The 13438-nt window shown below is 43.1% G+C and overlaps 1 protein-coding gene across 4 annotated transcripts in view; it reads right to left on the reverse strand.

Annotated features, from left to right (window-relative positions):
- Positions 1–13438, reverse strand: part of LOC124615411 (myb-related protein B) — a 204465-nt gene that overhangs the window by 59308 nt on the left and 131719 nt on the right. For all 4 annotated transcript variants that reach the window (XM_047143276.1, XM_047143275.1, XM_047143277.1 and 1 more), the window contains exon 2: positions 5795–5939. In XM_047143276.1, coding sequence (XP_046999232.1) covers positions 5795–5939 — 145 coding nt within the window. The remainder of the gene's footprint in view (positions 1–5794; positions 5940–13438) is intronic.

Genomic DNA, 13438 nt, shown 5'->3' on the forward strand with positions numbered 1-13438 from the left:
GTGTAAACGACAAAAGTACAACAAGAGTGATCATAAATGTTTTAAGACAAACCGGAGTGGGTTACCAATACGTCTCCAATTACTAATATCAAATCATTAGACTTATCACGCATTAAAAGCAATGCTAAAAGCGTAAAACAGTGTTGCACTTGATTCTTGTAATGTTGGTCATTAACGATCCACAAGCACCTGGATATAGCGTAACTGCCAAAAAACCAATTTTTTTTCAGTTACTCACTATGTCTCATTTTGTCGAAACTTCACCTAACCTAACCACACGCTACTGATAGATTCGTGTAGTGTAATTTGGCATACCCCACGACTTTGGCCACTGTGAGCCACGCGCGCACAATGGCCAGCATTACACTTTCGAAATCTGGCTTCGCAACGTACTGTCTCCGTGTAAAATAGGCTTAATAAAGAAATGACTACTATATAATGGGCGTCTAACGGTAACATGGTTTGTGACTTTACGTGGAAATTGTTTCACACAGCTGCCGCCTACACTGGTAGCACAGTTCAATAATGGAGTTACGTAGAAACTCAAGTAGGATATCGAAAGCCGGCAATCGGGTACTGAAACCAACATGCGATTTCACTTAAGGCTGCTCTGCCGACCTGGACGACAGAGATCCGTATGTGGAGGAAACACGTAAAAAAGATTTGGAGAATATGTAACTTACTTGCCCTTCCAGCCAGTACTTTTCGTCCGCCCAGTTTCGTTTGATAGTACCTGGCGTGTAAACAATAAAGAATTCAACAATAAGCCTTCTGTGGTTGATTAATAATATTACGGCAATTGTTAGTGGTTGTGCTGATTGACAGCTAAACTCTGCTCAACTAAGTTGAACCCTCGTATAAACAAATGTATTATTTCCCTTTGCTTAAGCACCTGGTGTCGGAAGTCCACTGGAAGTACGCCTTATTTAAGGTACTTTGTTGTTATCCCAGTGCGAATGAAACTCAGAGAAACGTTAAAGAATCTAAAAAATTTCAAGTTTCCAACTTATCACTGTGCAAACGTTGAACCCATGTAGTTCTTGGATCAAACATCAGTGGGCAATTTGTTTCGTTGTTATTAATCTCCGTTAACCTTCCCCAAAATCATAAGCGAAATCTGTGTAGGAAAAAAAGAATTGTGAAAGGTACTTTCTGCGGTAGGAAAGAGGGGCAGGGGGGCGTGCGCAACATTTTGCTGAAGTTCTGCCACGAGTACAGGATAGCATCATTGTGGCTCTGGCTCCAGACATGCAGTTAAGGCAGCGAATTCACAGCCCTACGCGTTCTATATTTGGATGCGCAAAAACGAAAACAGGGTGAGTAGGGAACGGGTAATGCTGCTGGTACGTACGCTATATATCGTCCACCATACCTGTACGGTCGTTCGCAAGGCACATGGATACGGATATTATGTGAAATCTGCAAATGCTCCGCAATGAGGTAGACAATTTCGGTCAAAACAAGCAAAAAGTACATCACATACGGATGCAAACACAGCTACAGTTAGTGAATAGGTCTTGCAACTATTTGGCGCCGCTGGTGAGTCGGGCGTATTGTTTTGCTTTGCAGTAAGGCGGCATTTCCTGTCGCCACCAGAGCTATTTCCGAGAAAGATCTGGGCACACACTGTATATACACTGGAGTGAGCCACGCTAGAGACACACCACCTTGTGAGGCGAAAAGAATTCCGAGCGAAATGGGGAGAAAAGCTGTTACGCAAAACTACAACTGGCAATCGCCTTGACCGGGCTCTTAACTACGCTCACATTTCTTTCGTATCAGTTTATAAAAATTCGGACCGGCTATGCCTTGCGCAAAGTTCACACTTTTTCTCCACTCTGGTCAGGCAAACAATGCGATTTCGCTACATCATTTGAGATTTTTACCAATCAACAATTACAACTGCTGCACCTCCCGTGGTGTCGGGCTGCAATGTCTGCGAAACTGCAGCGTACGGGGAGCGCATGACAGTGCTTTGGCGTCCGTATGTTGCACTAACCATTTTAGATTCTCCATGTGGCAGGTATTACTTACGATTTACACATCCCGCCCAGCCCATTTTCCCACAAGAACCGGCTGCGCCAAGATCAAGTCAGTCTCAGTAAACTAGCAATTAGTTAATTTTAGATAATTTTGTAACTTCAATTTTCACAAAAATGTTCACAAAAATGCCATTAAGAACGTCTAGTGATACGCACGTCCGAAATGCGTAGCTATTTTTTTACGTAAAGACTTCAATATGTGACTGGTAGCAGAACAGGCCAAGTTATTTATAACAATCACGGTATAAACGCTATGTGACGATGACCATGGTCAATTATCTTATTTTTCTCAGAGAGGTAATGGTACCGAAGTTGCACTTCCGTCCAAGTTACCTGGAACACTCCAACCTGCAATCCTAGAATGGGACTGCACAAATAACCCATTGTTCGCGTGGAGCAGTTTCCAGGAAGTCCTGCAGAAGACTCATTCACAAGCTGGGGTTTTCCGTCGCCCACGTATTGGCAAGGGTCACTCCATTAGTAGCAGCAACCTAGATGTGTTTACCCATCCCTTGCCTTATAGGCGTCGACCTGTTCAGAGTGCCTGCTCCACTCGTCGGCGGAAAGCACTGACATAACAGGGCATCATGAAAATTGATACGGAACACCAGATAAACATTTGAAACTATGCAGTTTTCCCCAAAACGGGCACGCAAGTACGTACACACGCACACACACACACACACACACACACACACACACACACACACACACTTATTTTACCTTCATGCGATAATATAATTTCTCGTGGCTGCTACTTTTTGCAGCTGCTTTACATACATTGTAGTAGTTTACAAGAAAAGCGACTTTTGCCAGTAATATTACACGATTTTTTCGTAATCACTTATTGATTATGGATTTAAAACCTGTTCTTGGAAGTTTATTATAATAATATGGAACGACATAAGAAAGTGTATAATTCATTATTTGAAAACTATGCACACTTCCATCATGAAAAGAAAACCCTGTTAAAATCATCGACATTTCGTGTAGTCACTGTAATTTCGTAACATAACATTTCAACCGCCATTTTTTTTGTGTCTACCTAGAGTTTGGTTTGTTTCTGCAAGTGTCGCCAACTTTCCGGCCTTTGTTTGTGTGTGTGTGTGTGTGTGTGTGTGTGTGTGTGTGTGTGTGTGTGTGTGTGTGTGTGTGTATTTCGCCCGGGGGGGGGGGGGGGACGCGTATTTCCTCCATGAATTTCCATTTATGTCGCAATGTTTCTGTAACACTCGAAATATTGATCGAACCTACCGATAACAATCTGGCAATACGCCTTTTATGTCTTCCTCTCATCGGACCTGGTAGGAATCTCACACGCGGTCTCCTTTATGTGAGCTTTAGTTTCCTAGATTTCTTCAAATCGACCAATGTTGACCTTCGCTTCCTGCTACCGACCTTACGTACTCGTTCTTTTCGTATCGCTACCGACAAGAGTGTGTCAAGCAGCACAGCACTAATCCTGTATTCGGACATTACAGTATTGTTTTTCCTACTCACCTCCATTAACGTACATTTTTTCTATATTTAGAGCAAGCTGCGATTCATCACCAAATAGAAATTATAAGCCATCTTATATTCTCCTACAGTCACTCAACGACGATATTTTCCCGTACACCACACAGCGTCATCAGCAAAAAGTTGCAAATTATAGAGAACAAGAGCGATCCTACCACACTTTTCTGGGATCACTTCTGATGGTATCCTTGTCTCTCATGAACACTCGCTATCCAGGACACCGGTTCTATTACTTGAAAGGTCATCAAGCCCCTCACATATCTGAGAACCTATGCACTTTGTATGCACGGATCTGCGTTAACAGTCTGCAGTGGGGCACCGAACTAAACGCTTTCCGGAAATCTCGGAATATGGACTCTTGCCTTTCACCCATAGTTTGCAGCTTATCGCGTGAGAAAAGGGCAAGCTGAGGGTTTCACACTAGCGATGCTTTCTAAATCCGTACTGATTCGTGGACTTTTTTTTCTGCCTGGAGGGTTTCTGGGTGTAAGGAAGGATGTACACTTACGAATCTCAGAAATGGGCAAGGAATGTTACAAACTAAAAGCTACTTTGAACGGAGAATGCTTTTGAGTTGCTTGCGTCAGTATCCGCAAACGTGGATGCGATTGCAGCCGGCTGGCCTGTCTGCCTGTTAGCGTATTCCAGCTCGGTAAGGCGGGTATCCACGCGCTCACCATACCTGCTGTCAACTACAACTCTGACACGGTTCCCGAATTCTGCCGACGCCCCATTCGTAATCCATTACATATAGGTCCATCTCTATACGTCTTTCCTGCATTCACAGCGTCAGATTTGTACGTGGTGGCCTTATTTCTTCCAGCGTAAATTGGTTTCGCATTAAGGTATCTACGAAATTTTGCTGCCATACGATAACACCAGTTCGATGCTACATAAAGTGCGCGAAGGAACTTGCCCCACTTCTAACAGTCGTGTACCGCAGGTCTCTGGAGGAACGGAAGGTTCCGAATGACTGGAAGGGAGCACAGGTAGTTCCAGTTTGCAGGAAGGATCGTCGAGCAGATGCGCAGGACTATGCGCCTACACTCTGACATCGATCTGTCGTAGAATTTTAGAACATGTTTTTTGCTCGCGTATCATGTCATTTCTGGAAGCCCAGAGTCTGCTCTGTGGGAGTCAGCATGGATTCCGGAAACAGCGATCGTGTAAGACCCAACTCGCTTTATTTGTTCATGAGACCCAGAAAATATTAGATACAGCCTCCCAGGTAGATGCCATTTTCCTTGACTTCTGAAAGGCGTTCGATACAGTTCCGCACTGTCGCCTGATAAACTAAGAGCCTACGGAATATCGGACCAGCTGTGTGGTTGGATTGAAGAATTTTCAGCAAACAGAACACATCATGTTGTTCTCAATGGAGAGACGTCTACAGACGTTAAAAGTAACGTCTGGCGTGCCACAGGGGAGAGTTATGGGACCATTGCTTTTCACAATACATATAAATGACCTAGGAGATAGTGTCGGAAGTTCCATGCGCCTTTTCGCGGATGATGCTGTAGTATACAGAGAAACTCTGTATACAGAGAAATTGCAGCATTAGAAAATTGCAGCGAAATGCAGGAAGATCTGCAGCAGATAGGCACCTGGTACAGGGAGTGGCAATTGACCCTTAACATAGACAAATGTAATGTACTACGAATACATAGAAAGAAGGATCCTTTATTGTATAATTATATGATGGCGGAACAAACACTGGTAGCAGTTACTTCTGTAAAATATCTGGGAGTATACGTACGGAACGATTTGAAGTGGAACCATACGCGACTGGAACAGGAAAGGGAGGTAATGACAGTGGCAAGTAACGTGCCCTCCACCACACACCGTTGGGTGGCTTGCTGAGTATAAATGTAGATGTAGATGAATTATAGCCCACACTGGACACCTGTGAGTGGATGCACTTTAATTATAACCAGTGCTTTGTGAAGGGTAGTTTTTACTATAGATAGTGGTGGTTGCTGTTGTTTGTTGCTCCAAAGTATTTTATACATTTTTCTCATAATGAGATTGTGAAGTATCATTACTAAAATTGTACTCATCTGTGTAGCGTTGGAAATGGCGGTAATAGCAATTTAAATATGGGGAAGGAGCGAGGGATGAGACAGTAAACAAACTGCGACGCTCTCCAAAGCGAACCCTGGACGCGACCCAGGGAGAGCTGCACGCAGCTGTTACGAGGAAAGCCGGCACGGCGGCTGTGGCTGTGCGGTACGCACCTCCTCCTTGCTCCAGCGGCCTTTGTTGATATGCTTCCTGGTTCCCGTGGCCCGGGCGGAGACCGGCGCCGCCGCCTCCTCCGCCGACGATTCGTCTGAAGCGCCGCCCTCATCGCTGGAGTTACTGTCGTAGCCGGACCGGGACCTGGAACAAGACAAAGGTGGGGCACCGTCAGCCAAATAACCAGGCACAAAAGGGAGGGCAGGGAGCTGCGCGTGTCCGGCCATCAGGCCGCTGGTTACGCACCCCACAATGGGCATCTTCCGCAGTAATGTGGTCGCAATGACTGTTGCCCCAGATAGGATTCCCTGTTATCACCTCATGTGTACATGTGATGCATACCTGACTCAAACTTTTATTGTTACTACTTTGCCCCATTATGTCCAAACATACACTATCTGATCATAAGCTACTGGACATCCCCATGTAGAGCGGAATTGACCACCAGATGTCACGAGAGGCGGAGCCGCCAGTATAAAAGCAAAGGAACACCTCGCAGATCATGAAATCAGCATGACAACTCACCCTATGAAAAATCTGGAACATTCCTGAAATCGTGTGGCCTGACCAGCGTCCCGACCTGAACGCAATGCAACACCTTGCGGATGAGTTAGAACGTCGTCTTCCCTCGAGACCCCAGCGTCCAACATCACTCGGTCTTTTAAGAAGAATGGGCCCCCATTTGTCACTTTCAGACACGTCATTGAAAGTATTCCCACCAGAGTTCTAGCTGTCATATGGGCGAAGGATAGGCACACCCCATGTTATTGTCCACTAACAGGTGTCCGGATACTTTTGATCAGGTAGTGTACACGGTTCTTCACACTGGTATAGGTAGGAACACAGAAAAATAGCTACTTCTTATTTATTTGTTCTTGCTATAGGGAACGAAACAGCTGAGGTCATAAGCGCCATGTCATAGCCTAAAAATGATCAATACCCGAATACTCGGAGATAATAGACTGGAGTAGACGGATAGCTAAAAACGATCACTTGGCATAGAGGACAAACAGCACACTCCTTCTTGGTATCGAGTATTTTCGCCTCCATACCGATACTTCTGAGTTGCTACTTTTCCTCACATTAGTAATTTTTACACGATATCATACTGAATGATCTTACAAGGGAAACTCCCCAACGCACCCCCTCAGATTTAGTGATAAGTTGGCCCATTGGACAGCCCGTCAGGAACCGAACACAGATCAAGCATGAAAACAGGAAGGTGTACTGAACTGTGAAAAAAAAGAAAAACAGAAACAATAAACGGTCCAGACTTAATATATGTAATTTAATGAAGATGATATTTGGTTTGTGGGGCGCTCAACTGCGCGGTTATCAGCGCCCATACAAATTCCCACCCTTTGCCCAGCCCAATCTCGCCACTTTCATTAATGGTGACGCGAACACGCGACGGCGTATGTATCCAATTTGAGCAGCGTTAGTCACGCTCGTGTAGTGGTTGTGTGGTCACGGTGTTGGACTGAGTAAGGGGAGCTCCAGGTTCAAATGTCACAAGGTCCAAACACCCCCCCCCCCCTCCCCCAAATTAAGAACTTTCCCTCCGGTCATTGATGTGTCTGTCTGCTATATTAAAATTTGTCTGTGTGTCGTGACGTTATGTCAGTTTGCAACAGTGATGTGTAATGAAGGGACCTCCAGACGTACCTCCTGTTTGCTCTACACAGATACCGCATGTTATGTCTCTTGCGTTCCGTTGTGGAAGTTTTGAGTCTTGAATTCCTTCGTTGTAATACAGTTCATTTACGCAAATTTGAATACGTTAAACAGACATGTCAATGACGGACGAAAGTTCCTAATTTTGTGGAAAAAAAGAGCGTGACTGACTTTGCTCAATATGGCATACATTGAGTTTGGACCGTACACTGTTTCTGATTTTCTTCTTTTTTCCACAGTTCAGTACACCTCCTTCCTGTTTTCAGTCTCTGACGGGCTATCCAACTCACCACTAAATCTGAGGGGAGGGGGGCGGGAGTTTCCCTTGTTAGTAATGAGTAATGTGCTAAGGCAATATCTACATCAACGCACCGGCAACAGCGAAGCAGATAGCGATTATTCTCGTGAAACGCTGCATGACTTTCAGAATAACCTTAAAACATTATAACGTGGAAATCAAAACAAAAAAGATAGGGTAGTGGCCTCCTTCGAACTTGCTTTGGGTGATCAAATGGATGGAAAGACCCTTTGTTTGGCGACACCTGTGTCATCCCAATGGACTGGACCTTTAAAGCATTGGGAACTCGTGAAAGTTTTATTATCTTACTTCTATAAGCTAGCCAAAGAGTACCTTACAACCCAGTTGACATCAGTGTCCTCCTGACCGTTTATTTTCACAGGCAGGCAAGTGCATTGTCAGAGTCACGCGACAGATTATCGGCTAAACGACTGGATAAAACATTGTTTGTGAGTGAGAACACGAACGAAGAGTAGTAAGTGTACGTAAGATTTAATTTACTTATTTTTGGGTAACATTCAGCTGTTTTCTGATAGTTGTTCTATAATTTCATATTTAAGGTTCCAATTTCTTAAAAATTGTAACATGTCACGAAAATAAAAACACTGCTGGTTTCAACGTTTGTATTATTGTATTTAAAAGCTGTGAAAATATTCTATCTCAATTATTCTATAGACACATTGCAAAAACAGATGGGAGAGTCATCTCTCTGAAGGTTGCTCCGGTTGATGCTTTTTAAAAGTGTTCTGTGTACGTAAACAGACGGAGAGATTGGAGCAGATAGAATATTTACTCTAATACATAACGCATTATATGAATAGATACCTCGTGTTATCAATATTTTTCTTTCGACACAGGGTCCCTAGGTTCAGGGCCACTTCAAATATTATTCCGAAAATCGCATCTTACCAGGGCCACTTGAGAAACGGATATGACGGCGTGGCTTACCCTGCCACTAGGGAATTCACTTACATGAAACGAATGAAATGCGAAGACGTCGCGTTATATCAAAAAATAGCAAACTACCCTGTAAAGAAATTACCCAGTGGCACGTCTTCTAGCTGTAGTGATCGGAAGTAATCGACGGAAACACCTGAAGCAATGAGCGTTTGAGTCAGCCCTAAAGATGTGCTCAGAAAAACCTAATGTGGATGGCGGCAACCCGTCAATAATGAGGGTATGTGCCACAACGGAAGGAAGTACAATAAACACACTCGCATGTCAAACATAAGGAATAATTCATCATATGTGGTATCAAATTCCCAAATGACAAACAGTAGCTAACAATGAAAAGAACCTGCAGATAATGGTGAAGCTGTATAAGTCGAAGACAATTAACATTAGTAATGTTAGCAATTTCATTGCACTGCACTAACAAATAGACTTCTTTCCACATCCCGCAGCTCTCTCTCTCTCTCTCTCTCTCTCTCTCTCTCTCTCTCTCTCTCTCTATCCCCCCCCCCTTTTTCGTGGAATCGCTAAATGTGTTTAACGTAATGTTACATAATATCGGCCGCAGATAAATCGAAACAATACAAAACACCGTGTACTTGTTTCTGCACAAATGTTTCTACCTTGTGCCGGCTTGAACGAGGTTTACAAATTATGTTTGCTTGCAGCGCTCACGGGGTTCAAATTAGCTAATCAGTATGATTACAAATAAAATAATCTATGCAGGAAAAAATTTCTCCTAAAAGGAATTCATTTCGGGTAATCGCTACGATTACAAATAAAATAATCAACGCAGGAAAAACTTTATCCTAAAAGGAATTCATTTCAGGTGCGACTCCAAATATATAAGACAACTGTGGTAGAGTACATCTGGTTACAAAAACGGAAATTGTAACAAAAATTCTACGCAGCGACAAATCGGGAGGTTTTTCAAAGAGACGATTGTTGTTTAGGCATCAACCCTTCAATATCGGCTGATACAGACCATGGAATACCAAAGCTGTGAAAAAATTAAGTGCAGACAAAGCAGGAAAAAGATAAACATGTAGTGGATCATTTTACTGATTATTAGGCGACAATAGACACTGCAACAATGCAGGTGAAGTACACAAGTCACACACGTCACAAATTATTTTCATTAGCCGCTGGACACATTTTTTGGCACTATCTTAAAAATAAGCAATTTCGATGTTGGAACTGTCCTCACTGACATTAAATTAAAAACGCACACCGTACCTGGTACGGCAAACTAAACCACCCGACGCGAAAGACCGCGCCTGGTCGACATGGGCGAACCGGCAACGCGGCTCCCTTTCGGCTTTGTGTTACACGGCAAGGGAGTTGCGAAGATAGCCATGCACCACTCACTCACAAAGCGTTGTCCGTGAAAAAAAAAAAAGGGAGAACATTTCACATTAAGCCCCCTACTTCCTGATGATGACTATTCCATGGTATTCGTAACACACAAATTATTTCAGTCACAGTAGCGAAACTGAAATGCATGGTTGAAAAATAAGGAATAAACCTTCTCCTCTGCACAATGTGAAGTTTTTTGGTAAGAACGTATATCATATGATCATTCTTAACTCTGGAAGAATATTCCACATAACAAAAAACCACGACGGCCGCACAAAAGACAAAAGAAAAATTAAACAGTTTTAGCTCATTACCAGTTGCCGTATCTCACAAAGACAATATCTGTGTCCTTACGACCCAACTAATTCTCAATAGGTAAGAGTAGTCGGGCACACACACGTTTCTCGTCACAACACATAAACTAAATTGTATGCATTTATGCATAACAACAGAACATCAGAAAGTAAACTCCCGTTGTAACATTTCGTGTTTCACATTACGGTCAGCATTACGTAAACTCGATAATCGACATCACATGGACGGGTATTTGTAAACAACTGAACAAACTGCACATCTCGCCCACCTGCGTCGATCTTCCTGCAACACAACCACGACCAGAGTTTGCACGGGAGAACTGCGGCCCCGACTTTCCAGCGGTGACATCCCGGCAGCGTTCTGTAACCCTCAGACCTGCGACCGCAGGCTTCAGGTAACACGATTGAGGCGCAGGCAGACTGCACTTCTGCTCCCTGGGGGCGAGCGATACCGGTCAAGGGGCCGGTGTGGGGGGAGGGGGTGTAGCACACGGCCTGTCAGTGGCTGGAACTGCTACACCTACGGACTTCTGTCTATCCTCTGCCAAGCACCGTGAAGCTCATGGCATACGGTACTTCCCTTGTATCACATATCAATGTTTCATCCCGTTCCGGACGCGTATATTAGTATTTAAAACCATTCATTCGAATTAAGTCAGGTGATGCTGAGGGAATTAGATTAGGAAATGAGACACTAAAAGTAGTAAAGGAGTCTTGCTATTTGGGGAGCAAAATAACTGATGATAGTCGAAGTAGAGAGGATATAAAATGTAGACTGGCAATGGCAAGGAACGCGTTTCTGGAGAAGAGGAATTTGTTAGCATCGAGTATAGATTTGTCAGGAAGTCATTTCTGTAATTATTTGTGTGGAGTTTAGCCATGTATGGAAGTGAAACGTGGACGATAAATAGTTTAGACAAGAAGAGAATAGAAGCTTTTGAAATGTGGTGGTACAGAAGAATGCTGCAACCTTGTTAACAGGGATGGAGGTTTCTGTTTAAACTCTGTTTGGAATCCGGCTCTCTCCCTTGTCAAGAAACAGAGGGACAGACTCAATGCTACCTCACCTGCGAATTCATAGTCTCACTATCGATAGCTCTGACTTTGGCCATCTTTGGTGGCACTAGTGTTCAGTGTGTGTGTGTTATCTTTCCTGCTTGGGTCCGAGAACCGAGGTATTAAATTTGCATGTACGCCGCCTGTCCGTTGCAGTTTGCCTTGAAAATGGCGGGGTGTTCTCCCCCCGAAATATCGGCGGTCGCTGGAAGTGTTACCTGGCTGAATTCCCGGAAGTTATTTGAAAGTCACTTACTACTGTTGCTCGACTTATTCTGAATACTATTTTACAAACCCTATCGTGGAATAATGATTGTTTAAATGCATCTGTGTGCGTTGTAATTTCTCACATAATAATCGTACTTGAAACTTCCTGGAATATTGTTGTATTCCAACATTACGGTGAAGGAAACTCCTCAATCAGTAGATACATACGAGAATTCATTCCTGCGCACAAAATCATTGAATGTTTTATCACGGGCTACTTTTTCTGTACGAGGGCGTTTGCCAAGCTTTCACAAATTACTCAGCTACGCAGCATACAGATTTGTTGCCAACAATTTTTATTCTGTTTATTTACCAAATATATCAGCATTTATAGTCCTTCGAGATCATAAAAATAAAATTAGCTTCTCTTCCATATCGGAAACGAGTAACTCCGTTGTCAGTCCAAAACTTCTTTCCCTTCACAAAGAATCGTTTCGTAAAAACAAGCTGTACCCTAATAACACACTCACAATTGTAACGTGTTGGCGAGAAATCTATTGTGGGAGACGAATTCCAGCGGAAAAATTCACATTCATAATCGCCAGCGGAGTGTGCTTCCCACGGGAACAACTAACTGAAGGGGGAAAGTTGTAATCTATCTGGTCCCTACTGCCCATTACTGGGATTCCAGCGTTCATAGTGGGCCGTTAAAAATATTTGCTTTAGCTTTACATAAAATTTGGAAAAAAGTATTTGGTAAGTAATTATTATTATATGCTTCATGCTCTGACTTGCTGCAACTCCGCTTTATTAATTTCATTACGTAAAGTTACTTCCCTGTTTTTATAAATCAACGTTACTGACGAACTGGTGGGCAGTTGGCAAATTTTACTACTAACTGCGATACAAAAAAAATGAGCGGTAGGTAAAAATGGTTGATACCCTTTCTTTATACCACTTACTGGTGTACTGAACTAGCGCTCTCAAGTCAGCACAATCTCAGAAATGTCCAGCATTTTAATAGGACAACATCCGAAACAGAATACAAACTCCAAACACAGCATATACAAGAGCAGCAAGTCCAAATGATGAGAATACAAACCTTCTGTGGCCTTTTCTGCAGCTTTCGGCAAATCTGCCCCGGACCGTACATTTCATCATCTTGTCGTCGTCGTTGTACTCAGGCCTTGGTCTCCCTCTACAATTCCTCCCCCCCCCCCCCACTTTTCCCTCAATTATAAAACTGATGATTCCTTAACACAGAATGTTTCGTATCACCGATCCCATACGTCGAGTTGCGTCTATTTTTTCCCTCCCCCAACTTAACTTAGTACCTCTTCAATGGTTACAAGATCTGACCATCTAATCTTTAACATTTTTTTCTTTAGCACCACATTTCAAAATGATTTACTATCCTCAATAGAGAATGCTCTGAACTACATACGCCATCTAATGAGGTTTTTTTTTTTTTCTTTAAGACAAAACTAGCACTGTTGAAATATCCGATGGATCAATTTAAAAAGCGCAGATGAAATTAGCCAGCTAAAGATTCTTTTAACGGTCTGAATTCCTGCATCTGATACTGGATATAGCTACGAAACTACAGATTTGTAATTAGAAATACGCTGTCGTAATCTGACATTAACGTAGCAAGCGCTAGAGCAATAACATATCTCATACATTTCTCACTGACAGAATAATACTTAAACAATACTACCCAAAGAGTGAAGCTAAATACTGCTTTAATGAACGCTTATAACCACAGTATATTGTGGCAATGCACTTGG

The sequence above is a fragment of the Schistocerca americana genome, chromosome 5, assembly GCF_021461395.2.
Source record: "Schistocerca americana isolate TAMUIC-IGC-003095 chromosome 5, iqSchAmer2.1, whole genome shotgun sequence".
Lineage (NCBI taxonomy): Eukaryota > Metazoa > Arthropoda > Insecta > Orthoptera > Acrididae > Schistocerca > Schistocerca americana.